The sequence below is a fragment of the Adiantum capillus-veneris genome, chromosome 27 (genome assembly GCF_014529385.1).
Source record: "Adiantum capillus-veneris isolate H3 chromosome 27, ASM1452938v2, whole genome shotgun sequence".
Lineage (NCBI taxonomy): Eukaryota > Viridiplantae > Streptophyta > Polypodiopsida > Polypodiales > Pteridaceae > Adiantum > Adiantum capillus-veneris.
Genome location: NC_140957.1, coordinates 92,840,269 through 92,867,543, shown reverse-complemented (window position 1 = coordinate 92,867,543; position 27,275 = coordinate 92,840,269). Strand labels below are relative to the sequence as shown.

Here is a 27,275-nt window from a genome sequence, read left to right as displayed (position 1 = left end):
TTTCTTCTGCACCAAGACATCCCAAATCTGATCTTTCCAATATGAGAAGTTAGCACCATCCAACTTCTCAATATTGAAAACTGTGTCCTCTTTAGTGCCCATTACAACAAGAATGCAACAATGAGAAACCTGTAACCAACCAACAAACTGCCACAACAAAGTAGTGTTGCAAATCTGACAACACCTGCTGCTCAATCAAAGAGCAAACGCATAGAGTATAAATCAGCCCATAATATGGTCAAAAAACGTACGTAGAAATCCACAAACAAATGCATAAACCCGTGACACCTGTAACTCAACCGGCCTAGGCAAACTGTGCCACAAAATGCATCAACAATGAGCTGTCATAGAGGCATAAACATACTCCATGTCTGAATAACCACAATAGAGACATAAGCTGACCAAGCTTACACAAATCCGTGAGCATAAATGGATCCAAGTGAGCATATAACCAATGCACAAGCTCAACGAAGTCCAATCTCTACTGTCAACCAAGTACCTATCCGTACTCAAACCGCAACACTGCAATCAAGAGCAAACCCGCTCTATGTATAAGTGAACCAAATCTCCACAATATCATGCATAAAGAGTGTCTGTCAAACTGCCATATCCACATCCATCAACATACATAGATGATGTAAACCTGTAGCTCAAGAACACGCATAAACAGACTGCCGAGAAGAGTAGAAGCTCCCACTCAAACCACAACCATATACATGGCTGTCCCACAGTCAAAATACATGTTTTGTAACCACAGAAGAGACCTGTATCCAAAGCTCCCTGTAACCTGTAACTTGTACCTGTATCTGTACCTGTACCTGCACCTGTACCTGTACCTGTAGTCGAAGAAGACAATGTCGCCAAAACTCCCACTCTTTCTGTGTGTATGAGGCCACTCCAAGAAGAGGCTACACACTCTCAAATGAGTTGTGGGCTCACATAAGTGGAAGACACTACAACAATGGCACCTGTAATGGCTATGGAAGCTCTGGCAGCAGAAAACTACCAAAGAGAGCTGAAAAACGCAGCTCCTAGTCTGTAGCTCGGATGGGATTTCTGATGGCACGAATGGCTCCGAAAGGGGGGTTAAACCGCAGGACACCTGCTGAAAATACTCGTGGAGTGCTGTACCTTCCAATGCCAAGCTCAGAAAAACCTTCTGGTCTTTAGAAATGCGCGCGTGCGCGAAACCGAAAAACGGCAATGAAACAGCAGCAAGTTTCAACACACTCAACAATGATGATGAAGCTCACAATGCTCTCACTACCAAGCTCTGATACCACTTGTTGGGATCGGAGAGCACACACACAGAGAGCCAACACGAAGAAGGAGATAGACACAGTGTGTGGCGGGGCGGTACTCACACTACAATGTGTAGTTATGAGTATAGTTATTATGAATGAGTAAATGAATGGCTGTACATGGGCGGCTGAACAACGGGCAGCCGGGCACACGGGCCTTTAACCCAACAAGCGGAGAGCACAAACAAAGTCTTATGCACAGTGCTCACAAAAATAGTGAATAACAATAGGACTGATTGGGACCAGAAATTGCACGCTGCAATTTGGGCATATAGAGTGGCCTGTAAGACTGTCCTAAATACAACACCATACAATATGGTGTATGGTCTTAATGCAATATTGCCAATGGAATTCCTAATTCCTACTTTAAGAGTGGCACAAGCACTCGAATGGACAGATCATGAGCTCATACAACGCCTAGATGACTTAGAGAAACTTGATGAAACAAGAATGAAAGTTGTCATGGGCATCTACGCGCAAAAGCGCGGAATGAAAGAGTTCCATGACAAGCACCTGATAACGAAAGAATTTCAGAAAGGTGATTATGTTCTTGTCTACAAACTCAAACAAAAAACCAAGAAATTGAAGAAGCGAGGCATTGGACCCTATTTGATTACAGATATATCATCTAGTAGGGCCATCAAACTTGCCACATTAGAGGGAGAGGAAATGCCTAATTGGATTAGTGGATGCAGGTTAAAGAAATATCATCTCTCGCTAACTCCAGAAATGCTTGAGAGGGTGCATGCAGCTGGTTGTCGAAAAGCTACAGCCAATTTATCAAAGAAGAAGCACGACTTCGACAACTCAAACGAAAGCAGCAGCAAACAGGGATTCAACAAGCATAAGTGGACTCGGATGTATTAGATTACTCCTTTTGATCTGGATGATGAAGATGTTGATCCTTGCATTCCGATTGAAGTGACCCTGGATAAAGTTCCAACCTATGCCTTAGTGGATTCAGGAGCTCATTACAGCTACGTCACATACAGTTTCTTTAATTAGCTGACAGGTGTTCAGTTAGTGCCGGAATTTCGCTGCTATGAAGCCTTCAATAATGCAATTATCATAACCAAAGGCTCGGCGGAGATACCCTTGTATATCAATGGCTTGCTGTGCACTCATCAATTTCATGTGTGCGATGTTCAAGATGATTATTCCCCCATCATATTTGGTACAACCTGGCAAAGGAAATACAACGCTTATTTGCACTGGTCAGGTAACCAAATGTACTTTCAAGCAGAGGGAAAGGTCAGCAAAGTGTTGTTTGCAAGCGAGGAGGAGGTCCCTCATCAGCAACTACGAGAAAACAATAAAAAATTCCTTGCTCCACCACCTGCACCTGTTTCAGCAACTGTACAACCGTCACAGCCAAAGGAAACTGCTGATGCTGCATATCAGGTCAGCATTGAAGAACCAGTGCCACAACCTGCACTTCCTCACACAAAAAAAAGGCCTCAACATAAATCCGGAATTCCACAGTTACCTCGCCCAACATACAAGCAAGTTTGGCGGCCAAAACAATCAAATCCACAATCTCCACCGCCAAAGCCTAGCCAACAACTTGTCTAGAGAGCGAAGCCACCACTAGTGCCCAACACATCGACAACATCCAGCAAATATAGGTGGACTCCAATCAAACCTGCTAATGTCATTACTTCTATACAGAAAACCAAGCAGGTATGGTCGTCCAAGCAACCCAAGCCAGCAGTTGCTCAACCCCCGCTGCCAAAAGGCAACCGCACAACAATCACAGCTACTCGACAATCCAAACAGTACACCCGAGCCCACCCACCGCCCAGGCAAATCAAACCCAAAAGTCCTATTCACTACAAACAAGTTTGGGTTCCTAAACAGCCCACCAAATCTGCCGTCTTGTATAAATGGCAACCCAAACGAAAGATTCCACACCCGAAACCGGCTACATCCAGGTTGCAATGGCAACCTAAAAAACATCAACAGGTACTCAACACGTCAACATTGGTCAAACCACCACCATGTCCAAGAAACTTAGTCTCTTGAAAGCATTCTACCACTTGGAAACCTCGCCAGCAGATGCCCTTAAGCAATCTGCTTAAGACCCTCATCTTGCACAGCATTAATTTTTCCATGCACTGACCGAGTATGCATGCATAGGGCTAATTACACGGCCTTGCATAGGCACCAATGTTTTACCCATGCACAGCACCACTAGTATGACACAATGTCGTCCAGGAGGACTCCAGATAGGCGGGGGGGAGGCATTCCAAATGCAGACCCAAAATGATGATAGGGCAGTGTATTCAAATGTTTTCCGACTTATTTTGTGTTTTATTGCGAATTTTCTTGACCAAGTTTGCATTTTCTGCCCTAAATAGTGGTTAAAAAAAAGGGAAACTGCCAGATATATACCCCTAGGTGTGTGTAAATATGTACAAAATTTAGTTTTTATCTATCTTAAACAAATACGAGATATCGGGACATCCTATGATTTTTCGGATAATTTTTGGAGTGATTTGCTATTTCTTTGCTATTTTTCTCTTTTTATTTTCAAATAAATAATAATAAGCCGCCAAAAATAAAACAAAGATACAAGAAATGTTTCCTAATATTAGGAAACCCGCAGGAATTTCAGAATGGATTTCCAATGTCAACAGGTCAGGTTGCGGAAAATGACGGAAACCATATTTTTAAAGCGGAAAGGCTCAAAGTGCAAAAGTGATGGAATTTGGCCATACGGTGTCCAAATCGCAAAATTTTTTATCTGTAGGTCATCTAACATGTGAGTTGGGACTAACCATGGGGGTGGTTGCACTTGCACATCCTAAGCCCCAGGTATGTATACCCCAAGCCCTCATTTCTAAGCTCATTTGCTACTTGTCCTTGTGAAAGAGAGCTTGAGAGAGCATATTGCTACCTGCTACCTGCTTCCACCTGCCACCTACTTCCACATGGCAGTCATGGCTACCATGAGGGGTAAGTACGAATACTTTTCAAGTCATTTAATGCTTGTTTGACTCATTTACAAGCACGTAACAAGCACACACAGGGCTGGGAAGGCACAATCCCATAGAAAACACAGCAGACTCTAGAGACCACCAAAGGCTATAGGACTTCACAGAGACCTCAGAGATAGGTCTAATAACAATGCCACATAGGCATATGCTAACCCGGAAGGCCGAGACCAACACAGAGTCAGCAGATGGCTTTGGGAGTCTGGGAAGACACCACACCCAATGTGGATGTCAAAAATGACAAGTGACCACACCAAAAGGGTGTATAGGGCCTAGCTACAATGTCCCAACACAAAACTCCAATTGCATGTCACTCATGTGATCCCCCAGACAGTAAGCGCTCTTACTATCTCTAAGGGATTTTTGGCCAATTTCTCAACTTTGAGCACATATGCACCTCAAAATACATCAATATACATGCATTTGACCCACAAAATCACAAAAGCCCCATCCTTAGACCAAAATCCAAGCTCATCAGTCTGCCAACATCAATCCTGGTGAAGAAACCATGATACCCAATTCCAAGTTGAGAGCCAAGCTCCACAATTGCTTCTTAGAGCCTCTATGAGCCATCCATAAAGCTACATTCTCAAAAAGTTCAAAAAATTCTCAAGAGACAGTAAGCGCTCTTACTGTCTCCCATGTCCAGACTACTACCAAAGTTTCCAGATAGCTCCTATACATCACCATGATTACATTGGCTAAGCCTCCTACCAAGTAAAAATGCAAAAAACCATCACTTAGCCATTTCAGTCACCAGCTAGCCAACTCTGGACCTACTGTTGCCAAGGAGCATCACACTATCAAAGTCATCACATCAAAAATCATCAAATGATGCCTTCTAGCTAACCCTGGCATTACATATCAAAAAACCAGCTCCATATCACTCTGGAGACAATAAGCGCTCTTACTGTCTCAATGCCCAGAAGTTCACTTGCACCCCATCAAAAGCTGTATCTAGCCTCATTGCACAACGTTTGTGAAACCACAAGCACTATGCATCAAAATTTCACTAAGTTACCTATTTATACAGCTCACCTACCATCTAGGTTTTGCCATATCTCATGGTATATTGCTCCATATTACACCAAAATTGGGGAGTACACTCCACATGCATTGTATTACATGCCTATGCACTCATTGTCACCTCAAAGTGCCAAAAACACCTACTGGAGACAGTAAACACACTCACTGTCTGGTGTTGCTAAATTGTCAGATTTAGTGTTTTGGGCTTGCAAGCATGCTTTATACATATATTTTGAGTGTTACTTGCATTTGATGATCATCAAAGATTCAGTTGAAGCTCCTATCCAGCACTCTGACTAGACACTGACAACTTTCAAGTTGGTGGTCTGCTTACAGGGAAAATGCAAGAAGAAAAGAGTCCAGCCAAGAGACCCAGAAGAAAGTCCATCAAGCAAGAATTAGAAGAGATGCCTCCAGAGGAACCAATATTTGCAACTGCTACAGAGCCAGAGCCTACTACAGCTGAAGCAGCAGACAAAGAGCTTACATTGAATGAATTGGCAGAGCTGCAGTTAAGAGAGCGCATGGAGACCCTCCATGAGAGGTATCATTGGAAGAGCCTAAGCTGGGAGCAACGTATACTACACTCTGCAAATGTCGCTCACCTGACTCCCCAGCAGATAAATGAAGCTGGGTATGTGCGCATGCTTCCCTTTCCACTGATGAAGTTTGAATCTCTTGATTTCAAGCAGAGTATATTAGCTGAGCTTAAAAGGACGGCAGAGGAGCAGCAGGTGCCGGAGAAAAGTCTTGAACCTACATGGCGACAGAGATGGCTTAAGAAGCATCCAGAATTTCTTATCCATCAAGTCCACGCACCTAGATACATTAAAGAAGATCCTACAGTCTGCCCCTGTCCGCGAGTATACACATGGCAAAAGTTTGAGCACATTCAGAAGGAGCATCCCACTTGGATGAACTATCCACTACTGCCAGCTCCTAAGCCAGGTGACTACCTTACATAAGAATATATGATCAGATCATTGGCTGAAGCTGAGGAAATGTAAAGAGGTCTCCCAGACCTATCTACAGGCATGCTAAGGAAAATATGTCGGATGCTACTAACCTGTATACAGGTATACCACCAGACGGAGTTAACCGACACTCCCTGGTTGGGTTTTTTGGAGGGTACAAGAGGCCTATACTATGATCTATCCGGCCAACCAGATGAAGTCATTTTGCATGAATTTTTTGCTCGTCTAATGTTTTTGCCCAGCTACTACCTCCAAACATTTGAAGAGGCTTTCTACACCGGCTTCTTCTCCTATAATTCAAAGATCTTCAACATCGAAGTCGAAGACCTTAGAGAAAGATATGTAAGTTATACAGCGATCGAGTTGAAGCATGGGATCCAGAATATCCCACTATCAGCCATTGAAAAGGAGAAGAAGGCCCAGTTCAAAGCCCTTAAGCTTATGGCAGGGCGAAGATTAGAAAGATGTCCACTCAATTGGACAGATGAAACGCCAAGCACTTAACACACTCCACAACAACCCCATGTCGAGGACGACTTGGTTTAGGAGGGGGGGAGTGTTGCAGGTCAGCAACGGTGGATAGCGACCATCACTACATCAAGTCAAATCCCCGCCTTTTTGTATTAATTTTCTGCTCTGAAGCCGAGCTTGTAATATTTTTGCTATTCAAATGTAAAGGGTTTATCTTCTGGGGCCATGGGCTTCCAAGTTGTACTGATTCCCAACTCAAGCACACAATTGATTATTGAGCCATGTATCTATGGGAAACCCTCCTCCCACAAGACCTAAGTATAAAGGTCAAAATGAAGGGTTTTGTAGGATGGATTTTATGAGTTAAAAAAACTCTCTACGCGGGCAGCTTATCTATTTTTGTGTGTGCATCTTCTTTGATTGCTATCTTGTGCTGCACGAGTCGCATTGCAGAACCGAGACCACAGGCGCGTTCAGCTCATCGAGCTCTTCGATTCAACGCCAACCATTCGCCACGAGACGCTACTTCACGAGCATCGACCTACGGACTTACAGGTGAGTTTTGGGGAGTTTATGGTAGATTTCAGCAAAACCAACCATAGAGTAGGGTAGCTCTCCCTTAGACGCAGTTGTAGAGACCATCTGGGACCGTTTCCGACAACTTCCATTTTGCTGTTAGACAATAAGCGTGTTTTCTGCTAGGGTGCAGAATTCAGGTTTGAGGGTCTAGGTAGCTTAGGGACATGTAGGAAATTGCCTACGGTGAGTTTCGTGTCAAACCGAGGTCATTAGCCCAAGGTTTAGCTTAGTTTCGTGACGTAGGAGGTTCTTGGCAGATTTGGGTATTCCCGCACACACAAGACTTAGAGATCTTAGATGACCATTCCATAGGTATTCGACAAGAGGTTGACACCCTCTTGGCGCGCCTCCATGCCCTAATCGGGTCAGTGACGTCCCTAGTTGACATCTTTATGTGTTGATTAGGTTCTCGCTTGCTACGAGCGACACACGAAAAACAAGAGCACTTAACAAACTCCCCATAAAGAATCAAGTTCTTAATCCTTGTGTTAATGATTTGTTAGATAAGGTAACGCTACCATATTATGATGGTGATGTGTATGAACACATTTAGGATTCTTGTAGCACTTTTTATACCTTGCTAGGAATTGTTTTGCTCATGTCTTGTAAATATGCCCATAATTTTATGTCAAGCAATATCTTTGTATAAGCACACTTAGTAATCTACTTACTATGTTGTGTGCTCTTCTCCTTCGCCTTCTCCATCTTCACGTGCATTCCTACAGGCATATCTCTAACAAACGGTACCAAAGAAGGCTTTGACACCCCGAGTAGGATACCCAGCACCCTCGTGGTTCACTTTCTCTGATTGAGGTTTTTTCTTTTTTCTTTTTGCTTTCAAAAGGAAGCATAACCTTTGAGATGACTCTTTGAGCTTGGTATGGTCACAATTTTGATTCGACTTTCGTTTCATCTTTTGGCCATTATTACATAGGAAGTTTCCTCCTTTGTGCAGGTTTTTTAGCGTATATTTCTTTAAACATGCAATCTATAGTTTTTTATGGGTTTTGCTATATAGAATAAGTTGGTTTTATGTAGTTTTTGCTCTATACAAGCAAATTTTGCATCAAGCGTAGACAGTGACCATCGCTGACAATTCAATGTATTTTTTGCATGACTGGATGGGAAAAACTACCCACTTTCTACATACATGATGCAACATGTGCATATTGCAAAGGAAGTTTGAAACATTGTGCATGGTTATGATGTAAGACTAGGTTTTGTGTATACACGCTCTATGGGATGTAATTTTTTGGCAAGCATTTTCCAATGAGGGCCTTTTTGGAATTAGATGAGCAGATTCTAAGAAGATTCTTTCTCTCTCTCAACCCTTGATAGTTGAGGATCCACTCTTTTTTTTTCTCTCCTCACTCTCTTTCATAGATTTATTACTTGGCAAGAACACATACACAAGGACCAAAATACACCCAGATCATAAAATACATACAAACTCTTTTAGATATTGCAATTTATGTCAAGCTTTTATTTTATCCACCAACATAACTCGATCAAAGATTGTGATCCTTTGAGCAATACAGGTCTCTCTCTCCCTCTATCTCTTTCAACGCTTCCTTTCTCTCTCTCTCTCTCTCTCTCTCTCTCTCTCACACACACACACACACACACACACACACACACACACACACACACACAAGGACAAGTATGCACCCAAATCATTCAACACCAAGATTATTGTTCCAAAACAACTTTGCCAGTGATCCACTACGAAAATAATCCAAACCAATTTCGTCAAAGTCAATACATGGCAAAAAAAGGAGTCACAAATTATCCAATCATTGGGCTTTACTCTAAGTTTGGATATATGCATTCATGGCTAAGAGCATTGTAGACATCTACCTTGCCTAGCATAGGTTGATGTATGAACATCTTTTCATTTTGGCTCAATCCAAGCACTCTCAAGAAAATGAAGTACAAGTGCTTGCAAGCCAAATATTTTTTTTTTCTTGGTCTCCCTATTAGGGCATGTGCAATAGGGCTGATCCTTGATGTGCACCTCATACACCCCCACATGTCCTTCTCCTGCATGAGACTCCACCTTGAAGACTTCATGTACATTGTCTAAGATATATATCTCTTCAATCACCTTAACCTTCAAACCAAGCGCCAAACCAATTTTCTTCCTGGCTCCTCTGAAATGGAAGTACAAATGCAACAAAAAAAGTACAAATTGATGAAAAGTTAATACTTGCGATTATTACTTGGTAATCATTTGCCAAAAATGGATGCAATTTGCAACTTTGACCTTATGGGACCAAAGAACATGTAGGACTCCACTATTAAGACCATAACTCTCGACGGTGATGCCCCGTTATCTGCACGAAGGTAGACGCACTGCAAGGGTGAAAAATCCATGTTCTACTTACTCACTTGCAATTAATAATACCAACCATTCGTAGCTGGCTTGAGGACCTCTCTTCTTGAGCAAGAAAAGAGAAACATTGTGCTCTGATACCTGTGTAACATTTAATGGCCTAGTAACTTGTGTGTAGTGGAAAATAGCATGAACATAGTGAGCATTTCATTAGAGTAGATTCCTAATGAGCATAACAAGAGTGCTTGGGTGGAGAGAGCAACAAAAAGAATAACACCTAGTTAGATAGGCATGAACAATACTTCAAAAGAGAGAGAAATTAAGCTATTGGCAAAATTTGAGGACCACATTTACATGGAGCCGATCCCCCCTCCAAAAGGCTTTGTATTATAGGTTTCTCCCATCAAGAGAGACATTTTACAATACAATTCTTTGTGTTCCTTCAATACTAGCTAGTGCAATGAAGATGGAAGGTTTAAGCACTAAGCAAAACACTTATAAAATACAACATCAATTCCCTCACGATCTCATACCCAAGACCTCACACACCTTCAAAGATGGTGAGAGCTAGCAGGGTATGAGAGTGGATTGAGAGGAAGAAGGAGTAGTCTTACGAGAAAGATGTACATCTCCACATAATCACTCATATTAGCATAGCATAGCTTAGTAATTAGCATGGTAGAGGAGATGAGCATGCATTGAAGCTTGGCTCTTGGTTGGATTTGCATCACAAAGCCAAGAGTTGTCGGTGTAGGCCTCCCTTCTTACAAGCTTGGAGTAGGTGATAAGCTTTCCATTAAAGCTTGAGAAGGAGAGAGAGAGAGAGAGAGAGTCTTCTTGCTTCACACATGAGCTAGTGTGAGTGTGTGTAGAATAATGACTTTGAAAAATCAGTCCCCTCTCTCTCTTAGTTGACCCCTCATGCTATTTCCTCTTGCTGGCTTCCCATTGGACCCTCCAGGCTTAGCCAATAGGATTTAAGGAGCATAAGTGATAGTCTTTTGACATGTGTCCACCTTTCCCCTTTTGTGAGAGCTTTAGGTAATTAATTAATACAACTAAACTCTCATTGGACCCCTTTGTGTCCTGGCCAATAGGAATCAGGCAAGCCATTGGGCTGTTGAATGCTCATTGGACCCCTTGGGAGACTGTCCAATAGTCTTCTAGAGAGCTTAATTCTTATTGGTCCTTTTATTAAGTGTTTTTAAATTAATTAAACTAGATTTACTAACTTAATTCTCATTGGTCCACCTCCATGGCCATCCAATAGAAATTGAGTACACCTTGTGGGCATCCGGGCTAGGGAGCTGACATATGTCCCTCATTCCCTTTGTGTAAAGGAAGCTTGTGTGTGTGTGTGTGTGTGTGTTTCTCTCTCATCCCCTACTTCTAGGGGTCGCCCCCTCCTATATAGAACTCATTGAAGACTTTTTGTACACACACAAAGCATCCAATTTTCCTAAGCTTTGACCTTTGGACACAACCTTTGAATTTTGGAACCTTAGCATTTTGGAAGTCTTAATGGGCTGAACCTTAGGGTCTTTAAAGCCCATTGATGCACATTGCTATTTTGCAGACAGCCCTCCCTTTGTATCCCTATTGTGGCCGGTCTGCTAGCTTAACCAATATTCTAGCTTTTTCTGCCTTGGCACTTCCCCATATTAAATGATCAGTTTAACATGAGAAAATCATTTAGGAGAATTAGATATTAGTTAGTATGACAGTGATCAATCTCACCATCCAGCTTGCGTTTCAACTTGTAAACCCACTTCGTACCAATGGCCTTTTTGCAAGGAGGAAAATTACATAAATTCCATGTGTCATTTTCTATAAGATAATATGATTGCATGGCAGCCATCCAATTTTTTAAATTATGTGCTTCATCAAAAGACACAGGTTCATCAACATCATGTAAGCTAGATACAGTTAAAGCATAACAATCTGATGCATAAGATGCATGGCAAGAACCTAAACAAGTACAAATAGACAAAGGTGCATCCAATTTACTGTCACGCAAAGTATGCACCAGGCATGTAGACATACCTCTAGCTTGCTCATTCTCAGCCCTTTCCTCATCAAGTAAATCATGTACATCTGCATCAGTGATAGGCTGATCTGTAACATTTTCAAAAACCCCAATAGGTTGTACATTTGCCTCATTAGAATTTATATGCGTACTTCCACCACTAAAAAGAGGCAACAAAGTGTCATAAATGTCATGTGAGCTTATATTACTGTCTCTAGTACATGACAGTAAGGGCTGATCGTGAAACCAGAATACGCTTTGTTTGTGGATGATACAACCTGTAACCTTTGCTTTTAGCACTATAACCAACAAAAATACATTTAATAGCCTTATCCAATTTTCTGTGTTGTGTTTGTGGCACCAAAGCATATGCCAAAGAGCCAAAAACATGCATGTGCTCAATAGAAGGCTTTCTATCATGCCATGCTTCATATGGAGTAATAGATTGCAAAGCTTTTGTAGGACACCTGTTTAGTACATAAGTGGCACACATGATGGCCTCAAGCCAAAAAGAATGTGAAAAAGCTTTACTGACCATACATCGATCATTTCCGTAAGTGACCTGGTTTTCCTCTCAACAACACCATTTTACTGAGGCGTATAAGGCATTGTACATTGGTGTTTTATCCCACGACTAGCCAGAAATGCATTAAATTCATGAAACAAAAACCACTTGTGGACACTCACATGTCAAAAAAACCAGCACAATAATCTGAGTCTGAAAAAGCATGTAAGTCTAGCAGCAATAATCCCCCCTTGGGATAAAACAAGCCAAGATGTAAAGTGCCGCTCAAGTAGCAGAAAATCCTCTTGAAGCACCCGTCAAACACGTTTGTGAAGGCTGTATTTTGGGTAAGATGCAACGTTCTAAGTTTCCAAAGGATGGTTCAGTGAGGGATACATGCAGATTGCAGCTTGTGCATAGTGATGTTTGTGGGCCTATGCAAATTCCGTCCTTGGGCAATTACCTTTACTTCATGACTTTCATTGATGATTACTCCAGGCATGCATGGGTATTTTTTCTTAAACAAAAGTCCGAAGTATTTATGTGCTTCAAACAATTTCTGGCTATGGCTGAAAAATGTCTCAAAATGTACTATGGGCACCCTCCGTTCCGACACGCTCACCACAATCTTCAACACCCCCCTCCCTTAAAGATACAATCTTTGCACTTTTCTAACCCCTTTACTTCACAATGAGTAGCTCAAAAAAGGTGCCCCATACTTCTATAGTCTAGCCCAAATTTCCTATTCCTCTAGATTAGCCCAAGTCTTGACATGTGCATACATACATCATGGGGGTTTACAACATTTTCTAAAACGGATTCTTGGTCCTTCTCGTAGGTTCTTCCCTTGTTGGTGTCTCTTCTTCTTCTTCTTTTTCTTCTTCTTCCAATGAAATTTGCCTCCTGTTGAGGGCAATCTCTAGCAAAATATTCTGGTTGTCCACATCTATGACAGACAAATTGTCCTATTCTAATACCTTGTCCTCGTCCTCTTGTCACGTTTGCTCTTCCTCCTCTGAATCCTCCTTGGTTGAAGAATACTCGATCTCTTGATACTCCTGTTCGAGTCACTTATTATGGCTCAGTCATGTGCTTTGAGCCAAACTCCAAGGATGGAGCAATTACTTCGTCAAGCTTCTTCTCCATATTTTGCAAAGTAGACACTAGCGTGTCAAATGGTGCCTTGTCAATACTTGAGTATAACTACTATGGCTTCATCATTAGGGATCTGCTTTTACACTCCTAGCAGTTTTTGCTTCAATGCTTTGAACTTGTTAAGATGAGCCACAAGCATCTCATCACCCTTCTTCTTCAACTTGTAGAACTACATCAACACAATTGGTCTTCAAGCTCTTTGATGTGGTGCCAAACTCTCTATTGAGAGCATCCCAAGCCTCCTTTGCATCCATGATCCCATCAATATGTGACATGTCATCATCTCCTAATGATTAGGCAAATAGGCCAAGGGCCTTTTGATTAGATGCAATTGAGATTGATGTTTCATCATTTGTCTCTATTTGGCTGCAATTGACATCATCTCCTAATGATTAGGCAAATAGATCAAGGGCCTTTTGATTAGATGCAATTAATGTTGAGGCTGATGTTTCATCATTTGGCTCTATTAGATGCCATAAAGCTTTGAGCATTAATAAGTATATTGTTTTGCTATGTCAAGTGAAAATTTTTATTAGCCCTAGAGTGATGGGCGTATAGAATTCACGGGGGGGGAACTTCTAGTGAGGTTAAAAATGCCTAGGTGGTCCTAAATGTGTTCACACACATCACTACCGCATGTATATGGTAACAAATCCCCCCTGGGAGTCATGCGGTGAATGAGAGCTGGCACCTAGAGTAGAGGGAAGTTCCATGCCCTGTGAAGACATGATCAATCCACAAAGGGGAGTAAGCCCAAACCTTTGCGGAAAGCTTCAAACTTCTCACGAAACAATGCCTTTGTGAAAAGATCTGAAAGGTTGTCCTGTGTTGGCACATAAGCCAAGCTGATCTCTCCTACTGAGAGCCTCTCCCTTACATAGTGGTAATGCACCTCAATGTGTTTTGAGCAAGCACGAAAAACTGGGTTCCTCACAACTGCCAATGTGCTCTAACTGTCAGTGTAGATAGTGTTGCAATGTCCTGTCCAAGACCCAAATCAGCCACCATAAGGTGTCTGAGTTGTGAAGATTGCCATGTACTCAGCCTCACAACTGGAAGTGGCCACTATAGATTTCTTCTTGCTCAACCATGATATGCATGAGCTGCCAAGAATGAAACAAAAACCACTTGTGGACACTCGTGTGTCAAAATAACCAGCCCAATCCAAGTTCAAAAAAGCATGTACTTGTTTCCATGTGAGTGGCAATAGGTTTTCAATCCTCAAGTCCAAACGTACAGAGCCATGTCTCTATGTAACTTTTTTGGCACAAGGCAATACCATTATCACACTGCTTAAATTGTACACCCAAGTAATGATGCAACGGCCCCAAATATTTCATCTTGAAAGTAGCATTCAAATCAGCATTAAATTCAGCAATATGTCTCTCATTTGTGGTCCAGTGATCAACAAATCATCCACATAAAGAACCACAATGAGAAGTACATCACCCTCACGCTTTACATACAATGCGCTTTCTATTGGACTGTTACAAAAGCCTCGTTTGACCAAATGAGTGTCAGCTTTGTCATACCAAGCAGAAGGAGATCGCTTCAACCCATACAAAGCTTTCTTACATCTGCACACTTTATCCTCTTGTCCTTTCTTGACAAAACCACGAGGTTGTGTTACATAAACTTCCTCAAAGATGTCACCATTCAAGTGAGCAGTAACAATGTCTAATTGATGTACATCCCAACCAAAATGAGCTGCCAATGCACATAGAAAATGCACAATAGTCATACAACAAGTGGGAGCAAAAGTCTCTTCATAATCTATGCCTTTTTAGTGTGCATAACCTTTTGCAACAAGTCGAGCCTTATGGCGCATCATATTTTGATTGCATGGCAGCCATCCAATTTTTTGAATTTTGTGCTTCATTTAAACATAGAGTTTTCTCAACATCATGTAAGACACAGTCAAAGCATAACAATTTGATGCATCTTTTTCTATGTGCTCAATGAACTCGTGCATTTGCTTTTAGCTTCACAATCTTGAGCCAAACAAATTGATGGCTTCCTTGAGGACTTTGATCGAGCATAGGTTACACACTTGGGTGCTGGCTGATCCACTTTCCATAGCCGATCTTTGGTGTTGTTCTTGGTTCATCTCCATCAAGGCTTCTCAAGAACGACCCTCAAAACTTAGTACAAGATTTACCTTCAAAACTGTGCGAGGTCCAATGTCATAGCTGCGTATCAAAATGCTCATAGAAATGGAGCAAGCATTCATTGGTCATAACCTGTAGCTTCTCAAAATGCTCAAAATGAGGCACAAATTGCTTCCTCTATTATAGCATTTCAAATCTGCAGTGCAATCTAGTAGCTTGTCGACGGCTCTTGAGTAGGTGCTGGTCTCTCCAAGCCACGCCTCACCGCTACCTGCAGTTTAAAACACTGTGTATCCATAGCATGGTGATAGTTTCCTCATCCAATGTCGCCAAGGGAGCTTGTAGATGTTGTGGGTCAAAAACGCCACCAAAAACATTGCCTATTCAAATGCTACCAAAAAAATGCCAAAGTTTTTTACAAGAGTTCACCAGCGGCCAACTTCTCCGTGAGATTCTCTTCTTTGTGCCGATTCTCTCATGCGGTCAAGGAGCATGAGGCTCTGATACCATGCCAAAATCAAAAATGCAAAATCATAGAGCAATTGGGAGACCCCGAGAGAGAGAGAGAGAGAGAGAGAGAGAGAGAGAGAGAGAGAGAGAGAGAGAGAGAGAGAGAGAGAGAGAGAGAGAGAGAGAGAGAGAGAGAGAGAGAGAGAGAGGGAGAGGGAGAGACCACACTGAACCAACCAACCTGGGCCATCAATTGATGATTATACAATGGAGGCCATGTCTACTTATATAGTCACCTTAGAAAATTGCCCTACCCAGAGTTTGCAAAATAAGTAAAATAAATACCTAAATCCATAATAAATATTAGGATCACATTGGGCAGTTCACTTGAGATGCCATAGCTTTAACATGTAGGAGGACACAATGAAAAGAGTCTAGCTATGGTGGAAATTCTAGGCTCCCATTCATGATGTCGCAATTTTATGAACAACTAACTTGGTTATCTTTAGAGATAAAAAAGGGAACTGGATAAATTGTACAAAGTTTAATCAGCTTATCCACAAGCACACACATCGAGCCATGGCCTTTGATGGTGATTGGTAGACCCATAATTAATCTCGTATAGACACTACACAATAAGTACGGAATGCTTCATAAGCTATCAATTTCATGAATTTCCATGCTGCTCCAAATCTACCTTTGCTAAACACTAGGGCCATAACACCTAGTGTGCATGCATTTAACAAAACTGGTCCGAACCTGCATTTTCATGACTATAATTGCCAATCCTTATGGCGGATGTGATGCTCATAGCACACATGACAGAGTAGAGTAAATAGTTTTATAAAAAGAAACTAAATACTTCCTACATCAATAACAACCATCCGTGAATGTTGCTCATCAATGCTTGTAACCTACACAAGTCTTATGAGGTATCCGACAATTTCTAGCCACTGAAATTGTTCCTGATACGATGTGCTTGAAATAGTCTAATACATAGATCTGACCAGCATTGAGGAACTCTGTCTTGCAACACATAATTGGAATAAGAGGAGACAATGTTAATCCTAGAGACTCATATTCTCCACATATGGAATATGTCTCATATAATGATGTCCAAAAAAATGACAACCATCAAGTACAATATGTGCTTTGTGTGGAGGTAATTGTAAACACTCAGCGACATGAGTGAGAGAGACCCTCATAAACCTTACTCCACACTTGCTAAATCAAACTCCATGAGCTCTTAGACCATGTTTCACACCTTGTGACTATCAACATGTGCTAAACAAAACCCTACCATGTAGGCGTATAACTGTAGGGTCCTTAAATGTATCTAGTACACCACTATTCCAAAGTTCTTTGCTCCTATGTGACCTTGTTATGTATGTGAAGAGCAAAATAGATGAAAGCATTCTAGCATATGCATCGCACTCGGATAAACTCAAGAAAAGCATATAAAAAATGAAACTAAACCAAATCATATGCTTACTAGGAGGTGGAAAAGAGCTTACACTTATTCTGAGTCAAGTGTACTTTTCCAAACCTGAAAGGTACATTACCAAAAACCTGGCCTCAAAAGGCCCAATATTCCTTTTATACGTTAAACACTAAATTGAAGATTAGTGAAAATAAACCAATATTTAATTGATAACCCCGTGTGTTGCTTTGGCAATCCAAAACCCTCGGGTAGATTTGGCAAAATCAACCCCTTGGTTAAATTTTGCATAGAAACTGCTTAAACTATCAAGTAATGGAGACCAACATAGTCTAGCATGTCACCACTAGTGATAGAAAGAAACTTTGTAAGGTGAATTTATCTACTACCCCTTCGCCAAGAGGATTTCTTCCCTTGAAAGTATAACTGTGAAGAGTCCATAACATGACCCTCAACTCCTATGGAGTGATTTTGCATTAGTTGGGTCATACCCTGAAAATATCACTCTTATAGACACAATCAGTGATATAAATGAAGCAGCAAATCTGCTCAAGTTGGAATCTTATTCACAATTGGAGCAAACTAAGCAGTAGATCCTCTCAAGGAGGAATCTTATTCACAATTGGATCTTATTCACAGTTGGATCTTGAAACAACCATATCTCGCCATGAAAAGAAGAGAAAGATTTCCAATACCAAAAAGAAGGTAGTGATACTAGATTTTCTTTGGTGTTTGAAACAAGAGATTACGTGCTTGGAGGCTCTGATACCAATATGAGAGATCGGGGACTAGCACCTACACATCTCCACCCAAACGTGCCTAATATAGGCCCTTGGCTTGCTAAATATAGGCCCCCTATATTGCATATGTGTCTTGGCCCTTAGCCTGGCCACTATTACCCTAGGCATGACACATCCTCACGATAGGAGCCCGAGCATGAGAGAGAGAGAGAGAGAGAGAGAGAGAGAGAGAGAGAGAGAGAGAGAGAGAGAGAGTCTATCTAGGATCCTCTTCGTTTTCTCATTTTTTAAGTATTGTGGTGTGTAGTCATGAAGGGAGCATCCGACCACCTAATATGGGAGGACTAGTGTCACCAAATTTCATTTTTGGTCTACTTAAAATGAATTTTCTCTTGCTAGAATTGGCCATTCTAGTGAGAGAAAATAAAAATATAGTAGAAGGGTCAATTATGTACAATGCTCAAAGGAATAAGTTTGTGAACTAGAGAGTTTCAAAATTTGAATGCATTCTTCACAAGTGCCAACGGAATTCGATAAGGATTCAATCGGGATCTTATGGGGCAAAGACGGGATATTAACAAGTCCAAAAGAGTCCAAAACGGATCCCAAAAGCCTCCGAAAGTAAAAAGGATAACCAAAAGGTGGGAATGAGAGCCAAGGTGGTATTATCCACATTTGTCAATTTAAAGCTATGTGGAGATAAGGGATGCGGTCCACAAGCCTCCCATGCAAAAGATAAGGTGAGAGGAGTGGCTCTTAAAAATAGAAAATTTCTTTTTTAGAACATAGGGTGAGTATGTATTTTTGGAATAACTCAAAAAATAAAGTGTTTTTGTTAGAAGGCCATACCAGCCTATCCGAAACACCGAGATGAACAACTTTGTAGTTCAGTTTTTTCTTTCGAGGACCGCAAGAGGGAGTTTCCTACGTTTTTCTGCAAGGCTGTGCTGGAGAGAGCAGGGAAACTTTTTGTCTTTCTTTCTCATGAAGCTCCGTGCAATCCTTAGCCAAAAGAAGCTCTCCATGCTCTCCTCAAGGCTCATCATCTTCTCTCTCTCTCTCTCTCTCTCTCTCTCTCTCTCTCTCTCTCTCTCTCCCCCCCCCCCCCCCCACATACACACACACACAAGTCTGTATAGCTATGGCTACTTAAGTTTATACTATTTAACTATGTAGGTTATTACTTCTTAATGCTTACATATCTTCTTTCCAACCTGATTCTTGCTTAATCCTCGGAGATCCTATCACCCGAGGTGTTTAGGGCCTTGGGATTGAGTTCAACGAGGTGTTTTAGGTAAAAATTGTAATCGCAGACTCTACCAAATTTTAGAGCTTTCATCTCATCAATTTTTGCAGACAAAAGTGCGATTAGTTAGTTGTATTGATAAGAAGCTCTTTTGAAGAAGAAGAATTTAGTAATACAAAGTCCTTTCTGAGGGGGGGGTCGGCTCCAAAAAGTTCGGCCCTCAATTGGTGTCGAATTCTTCTCTCTCTCTCTTTTTTACAATTTTAGTACATGTGTGTGATGCGTGATTGAATCAAAGTTAATGCATGCTCTGCAATTGTCATGCTCAATTATGCTCAATGTTACACAATTAATTGATTACTCTAGTTAATGTATAATTTCCGCTGCACCTTAGTCCCAATTCTCTGACAACTAGTCGAGTTCTTGGTGTAGATCATCTTGGCATGTAACCCCTTCCATGATTATATAATGAGGTGCTTGCTCTTGGGCATGCCACACTCAGTTTGGGCCTAATCCATGCACACCACATTGGTGGAGTTGACGGGCATGCCCTGGGCAGTTAGGAAGTTTTCTTGGTTTTTCCACATAGACGTTACGCATCCATGTTCTTTGCATGATGCTCAGCTTCCCCTGCTTGTTTTGCAACCGATCCTTCCAAGCTGTTATAATAGCATAAAAGCCACCAATCTTACTGTCTGTTCTATTAAGATGTTGGAAGAAGAAGCAATAGACTCTGAGATGGCTTCGGGTTTCATTGCGAGGTTTGTGAACCCTCATAGTGTTTCACAAGCGACCTAATGTTTGCATAAGCGAGATGTATAAGTTCTATGCCTTGATGATGTTCGGCATGATGTCGAGTCTAGCCCTCCAATTCAGTCCCAATCTCGAGTCCAAGTTGTTGTAAGTCCTTCCCCCCATATGAGGCGTCGGAAGTGACAATCCAAAAAGTCAATTAAAAAAAGATTTTTTCTTCCGAAGGAGGGACGTGTGTGTGTAATCGTGAAGGGAGTGTCCGATCACCTAGTGTGGGAGGACTAGTTGAGTTTGGGTGATTATATCATGAGGTGCTTGCTCTTGGGCAGGACACACTCAATTTGGGCCTAATCCCGTGCACACAACAATATTATTTTACCAAAGTCACAACAATGATTTTTCTACACAGCAATATTAGTTTTTCATTGCCATACTTTGGATTTACGATCGTCCTCTCCTACATCTTACTTAGATTGAGGGCTTTACCTTCTCTGTGATGGGAGCTGGAAATAGGGGTCGATCACGATACAGTGCCAGACACAAAAATAAACCACCGTGACATATACCATCCTCGCGACAGGTGCTGGTGTCGGTGTTAGGATCTCTCTCTCTCTCTCTCTCTCTCTCTCTCTCTCTCTCCCCCACACACACACACACACACACACACACACACACACACACACAGTTCCGTGGCAGAATTGCAAATGTTGCAGATCAACCAGATGTGGGATGGCTGGTTCAACAGGTTCAAAGGTTTTAAATGGTAAGTGTTTATGTATGCAAAGCTCAGTCTCATTGAGGTTCTCTGCAAGTTCACAATCGCCCACCACAACTTGTTATTTTGATTTAGCAAAACTCTGCTTAAGCTGGCTTCCTCGCGCATAAAATTGTTGAAGAACAAGAGGGGAATCCAGCTGAAACAGTTACGGAAGGAGCTTGCACATCTTCTTGAAAATGGACAGGAGTCAACAGCCTGCATTCGGGTATGGCGTTAGCATGATATGATGGAAGAAGTTGATGTATCAGAATTTTCTTGTCTGTGATATCGGGGTGTGTTTGTTGTATTGTGTGTCATGCCTGCACGAGGTCAATGGTAGCATTAATTGAACATGAACTTTGAGATGTTTTTGTAATCAATCTAGTGCTTGTTAAACTTGTGCAGGTGGAGCATATTATAAGGGAGCAAAATATCATGGATGCTTATGAAATCCTAGAACATTTTTGCGAGCTTTTAATAGTGCGAATGCCAATTGTAGAAATACAAAGGTAGCTAATATGTCCTGTCCTTATGATTAGATATAATGAAGTTTTGGTGAAGGAGTATGGTGATTTTAAGTTTCTTGGATCTCTCCATTTTGTAAGCTCTTTTGTCATCCTAAGTGGCTCAATGGGAACTAGGGCTTTATGTATTTCTTCATTTTGTGTCCCTTAGTTCACGGTGTGGGGTAGAGATGAATCTTACTCGAGAAGGATGTGTTACTTGAGCCGGGTGCCGGGCCTTTGGCTACCCTAGAGGTAGAGAAATTGACCACAATTCGTGCTTTGATAAGGAGATCTGCACTTTTGAACCCTAAAAAGACCGTGCTTTTATGAAATAAAAAATCTAATACAACACTGTTCCCTTTTTTAACACTGTTATATTATTTCTGGCTTGCTCGGGTATTTCCTTTTCCCTCTCCTTTGGCTTTTTTCCCCGAGCATTGAATTACCTTTGAGTTTTTCCCTCCTTCGATTCTCTTTTCCCGGCTTTGTGTTCTTGTTGTTGCTTCTCTTCTCAATGCTCTGAAGAATGTCTCTTCTGGATGCTTTATGAATCCGATGTCTTACCTTGTTTGAGTATCCTTGTCCTCGTTCTCTTCTCCCCTGCGAGTGTCCACAATAAGTCTTGAAGCCCTTGAAATCCCTTCTTTTTGCTGGAGGCCCTCCACTTGGCTTGAAAGACGCTTTCTTGAATGCTTAATACTTGATGATGCTTGATACACTAAATACACATTGAATGATACACTTGATACACGGCAGTCAAAGCTTGGTGCTCGCTTCTCAAACCCTGGTAATCACCTCTCGCTCCCTCAGACTTGTTCGTCTCGCCCTTGAACTAGCCCTTGCTCTCTTTCTCCCTTTGTTGAGTGCCTCTACCAACTGCTTTAACCTTGGATTCTCCTTGGTGAATGCCCTTGTTAAGAACTCTCCTTTTTCTCCCTTGTGAGTCCCCCTTAGCATGGCTCCCCTCTCCTTTTATAGCTCCTTAGCCTTGCTTTCCATAGCGACGTTAAAACTATTTTTTACCAATCTTCGTGGAAACTCCAGCCGATGACGTGGCAAGTTGACTTTGAGTATGTGCAAAATCTGTTGCTTATGGCATAACTAGTCTTGCATGGTGGGCCTTGCTATAGAACCTAAAAGGACATATGCAGGATGACATCATCAAGCATCTAGCACTGAAGTAAACAAAGTACAAAGCGCATTGACGAATTTTTAAAAAAGAATTGCGTATATGATGATTGATTACCTCTATAGCTGTCTGTAAAATGGTCCAATTTCACGGCATTGACGGACTTTAAAAAAGAATTGCATGTGTATTTATTACTCTAAATAAAGCCTAGTCAATTTTCTCTTATTTCTCATAGAACATGAGAGAGAGAGAGAGAGAGTCTACGTGTTGTCACAATTGGAGGGAGCAAGGAGTCTCGGTTGTCGATCACAAAACCTAGTGCAAAACATATTTGAGGAGGAAAACGCTTGGATAAAGGGTTGTCCTCGTGCGACAGATCGTTATGTAGAGGAGAACGTTGAACTGCAATATATAAGATGCATTGCAAAAGGACATACGTAGATTCACATCAATGACTTAGGAATAAAGTAAACATGTACAGAGAGCATTAAGTACTGGGCAATACATAAGTTGAATTGCCGAACTGTGAGAAAAGGTGCGTGTCTATTTGATATATAGACTTAATGTACAGAGTGCATTGAGATTGCAATACATAAGTTGAATTGCTGAATTGTGAGAAAAGAAGAGTGTGTCTATTGATATATAGATTCAATGATCGAGATTGAGCATGCACTAGTGAGGAAAACATGTGGCTAAACTAAACTTAAGAAAGCATTGACAAACTCAAAAAATATAGAAAGCATCAACAAACTAAAAATTGAATTGCACTACCGACCTGGTAATCGTGTACGCCGTATGGGTGTCATCCAATTGTGCAAGCCGGAGGACAATGTTTGAATCAAGCTACATAAAAGCAATGTGAATAGTTAAACATTTCGTCTTGCGGTTAGGTGCAAAATGAAAATGTTAAATATATAGTGCACATCATGTAGAAGTGTCATACAAATGTATGGTGGACCTCAAGAACCTCAAGAACTCAAGAACCTCGAGAACCCAAGAACCCAAGACCCACAAGAACCCAAGTTCCTCGTGAACTTACGAACCCAAAACTTCAGTGTATGGTCATTACCCGAAGCGGAATGGATACTTCGCATGGAGGTGATGAGCATGGCAGTGGCGAAGAAGAATTTTCCCCACCAGGAGGTTTTTCTGACCCTCCCCCTTTCCCATCTACGCCATGGATTGCATCAAATCCTATGGAGGTTTTGGTCAAGTCAATGATGGACATGATGGCACAACAACAGGAAGCGAATCGCGTTGCTGTGGAGCGCGAAGCGCGCTTGGCGGCCGAGGAACGAAAAGAAAGAAAAGCAGATCGACAAAAAGCCGAGGAGCGTGAACGCCAAAACAGACACGAAACCTTGGATCGCGAAGCGCGCTTGGCGGCCGAGGAACGAAAAGAAAGAAAAGCAGCATGACAGGAAGCCATGGAGCGTGAGCAAGCTTGGCGGCCGAAGAAAGACAGGCAGAGCGTGAGGCACAGAGAGAACTACGCATGCAAGAGTTGATCCGACAGGTTCTCACCTCGAAGTCCGAGCCAGCCAAAGATGTTGGTAGTTCATCAAGTGGCGCAAGCCGAGATTCGGATTCCAACAACCCAGTCACCGAGAAGTTGACTTTCAGTAAGTATGATGGTAAGATGGATGCTACTATTATTCATTCTTGGTTGCATCAATTTAATGCTTATTTTGCGACAACTAAGATAACAGGCAATAGGAAGGTTTTGACGGCAGCCATGTACCTTGCCGGTGATGCCATTAATTGGTACCACGCATGGCAAGAGGCACAGTTGGCCGCGCACCTAGAGGAAGCTAACGAAGGCACACCCTTTTCCTTCAATTGGGCCGACTTCCAAGACAAGCTCAAGGCGCGGTTTATGCCCCCACAGTACCTAGCACGGTTGAAGGACAATTGGCGCATTCTCAAGCAAAATGGTATGCTAGTTATGTTTTTCTCTAATCGTGTTTTCCAGCTCGGCACCCAATTACGCAAATCGGATGATGAGCGCAAGGAGGCTTTCATTTTCGGGTTGGACGACTATATCAGGTTTGATGTCGAAGTCCTCGACCCAGTCGATGTCAACCAGCCGGTAGTTATTGCTCTGTGTTGCTAATTGGACTATTTTCTTAATTTTAAATGATTAATCTTCTTTTTTAGGATATTTTATTATGTGCACTAAGAACTGTTAAAAAGATTGTAGCTACAGGAACTGCCATCCGGAACGGACAACTCTGATGTGTCATTTGATGGGTGACGGTAAACATCGCGAAGGAGTTTCCGTAAGTTCGGTGGAAAGGGCCGGGTTACAAGTGCCTCTGATGCGTCACATGATGGGTGACGGGTGCATCAGTAAGGGGGCATCCCGTAGGCTAAGGAGGAAATCCGAACTGAGTAAGAAAATACGCTTAAGAACGCAAGCACAAGAATAAAGATGGGTTCAATGAAGCTTTTTACGAAAAGCAGGAATAGTCGTGGGAGGACAGATGTTTTCCCGCGAGGAGTCTGTGTTTGCATTGCATCTGTGTCGTGTCCTGCACCCGGGGACGCTTGGAATGTGTCCGTGTAGCATTGTTTTCACTAACGGAGTGAGTTTTTAAAGTTTGAACAGGTTCACACTTTATTTTATAAAGTGACCGGTCACTTTTAAGTGACCGGCCCCTTTATTAATAAAATAAAGCAGGCAAGGTTCTTATAGAAAAAGCCAGCGCTAAAACCAACGCAGGGTGGGCTGAATTGCGATCTCTCTCTCTCTCTCCTCTCTCTAGAAAACGCGATTTTCTCTCTCCTCTCTCTAGGAGCGCCAAGCTCTGCTTTGGGACCCCTATTTCTGCCGGGTGTCAGACCCTATAAAAGGGTAGCCAGCGTTTCAGTTTGGAGGAACCGGAAGCAGCAGGAAGTGCAAGCGCTGGGATTCTGGAGCAGAGACTGGCGACGGAATTTGCAAGTGCTCGCGTGACGACTGAGTACGGAAGTTGATTCTCCGAGCAAGGAGCGACAGGTATAAGGTGTTGATACGCATTGAGAATTGCTGCTTTGTGTGGTTTGTTTTGCAAGAACCTCCTGTCTCACGGGAAGGCCCTTCACGGGAAGTACGGCTTCACGCGTAAGTCCCTTACGAGAAAGTACGGCTTCGCGCCTAAGTCCCTCACGGGAAGGAACGGCCTTGTGCCCAAGCCCTTTACGGGAAAGCACGACCTTCGGGTCTAAGACTACAAAACGGAGGGGTTTCCTCGGGTTCTCGTGCTTGTATAAGAATTCTCCCTGAATAAAAGAATACTCTTAACGGGGGGGGGGGGGGGACCAGCCCATCTTCTGGTCCCCAATACTGTGTCGATCTTCTCCCTTCTCTCATGTTTTCAAAGAATTATAATTTTCAGATTTTCTAAGTGCCCGTGTACGCTCCCGTTTTGTGACAGTGGTATCAGAGCTTGGACTCCTCTCTTTCTCTGCAAAGAAGGACGCTTCTGGGAAGAACGGGAAGAACCATGTCGAGCCAAGGGAGAAGCGTTGAAGAGGAACTTCAACAAGTGCAAGCTCAGCTTGCGGAGTTGCAACAAATTTTACTGTTGCCGGACGTCCAAAAGCTTTTGGGCGGAATGAAGAAAACGAATGGAAGTGATGCAGCCAAGCATTCAGACAACACTATTGGCGTGAGACCACAGGAGGCAAGAGAAGAAGCACGTGCCGAGGTGCACAAAGGATCTTCGGATCGGAATGAACGGCCTACTTCAAGGAAAGGCCAGGAAAAAGCGCTCTCTCTGCTAGACGAGAGCAAGGACATCTCTATCTCATCTCCATCTTACTCTCCTGATTATACTACTTCTCGATCATCTCGTCAGAAGAAGGAAGCAGCTACTACCGCCACTACCATACATCAACCTAAAGATAAGCCTCGATTCAAGAAGCAAGGTCGCAAGTCTCAACATCGCATGAGAGTCTTCAAATTAGGCGACAAGGACATCGAGTTCGAAACCTACAACGGACGGAGAGACATCTCCAAAGCACTGTCCTTCATCAGACAGTTTGAAGTCGCCTTTACCAATGGGCACTTCACAGAAAAATCCAAATTACGCCATGTGGGGATGCACCTCAAGGAAACGGCAAGTAATTGGTGGTTAGCCAAGATTCTGGAAGGTTCTCAGGCCAGAACTTGGGAGAGCTTCAATTCTGAATTTTATGAACAATTTCTTCCGCCTGACTTCGAGCAGGACATACGGAAGGAATGGGACTGGCTTGCCCAGAAGGAACATGAAAGAGTTACGACTTATGTGGACAAGTATTGGTCGGTTCTTCTGAAGGTCACTCCCTTCATGAAGATTGCCGACGAGGAAAAGAAAAGAAAGTTCGAAGCGGGTCTCCAACCGCAGCTTCGAAAGAGTATGAAGGTGTATCCGCATGATACTCTTCAGAGGATGATGGAGTCAGCAATCATTGCTGAGGATTTGCACTCAACTGGACGCCCAGAAAGATGGAGCATAGCACTTACCGTGCAAGACAAAGAGGGGTCTACGATGACCAAGGGGGCCAAGGAAGAAAACGTCCTCCATCGAGGGACGATGATCATTCTAAGAAGCCAGAGGGCACTGGCAAGCGAACTAAGTATCTTTCTCCTACTCAACTTCAAACTTTCAGAGAGGAAGGAAGATGCTTCTACTGTGGCGAGAAAGGACATATGAAACCGGATTGCCCGCTAAAGCAGCAACGGCAAGAACAAGCCTCTACGAGGCAAGAGAAAGCAAGGAAGGAACCCGCACCACCAAGCTCGAACTCAATCCCAAATGTTCAA

General features: G+C 42.4%; 1 protein-coding gene and 1 pseudogene across 1 annotated transcript in view; both read left to right on the top strand.

The window, feature by feature from the left end:
- The first annotated feature begins 2,159 nt into the window (after positions 1-2,159).
- LOC147422408 (uncharacterized) lies at positions 2,160-6,285 on the top strand (annotated as a pseudogene).
- Positions 6,286-20,515: 14,230 nt separating this feature from the next.
- The window catches only part of LOC147422407 (uncharacterized), a 37,027-nt gene continuing 30,267 nt past the window's right edge, over positions 20,516-27,275 (top strand). Inside the window, exons 1-3 of the mRNA XM_086503270.1 lie at positions 20,516-20,860; positions 20,948-21,080; positions 21,260-21,363. Coding sequence (XP_086359396.1) covers positions 20,802-20,860; positions 20,948-21,080; positions 21,260-21,363 — 296 coding nt within the window. The 5' untranslated portion in view covers positions 20,516-20,801. The remainder of the gene's footprint in view (positions 20,861-20,947; positions 21,081-21,259; positions 21,364-27,275) is intronic.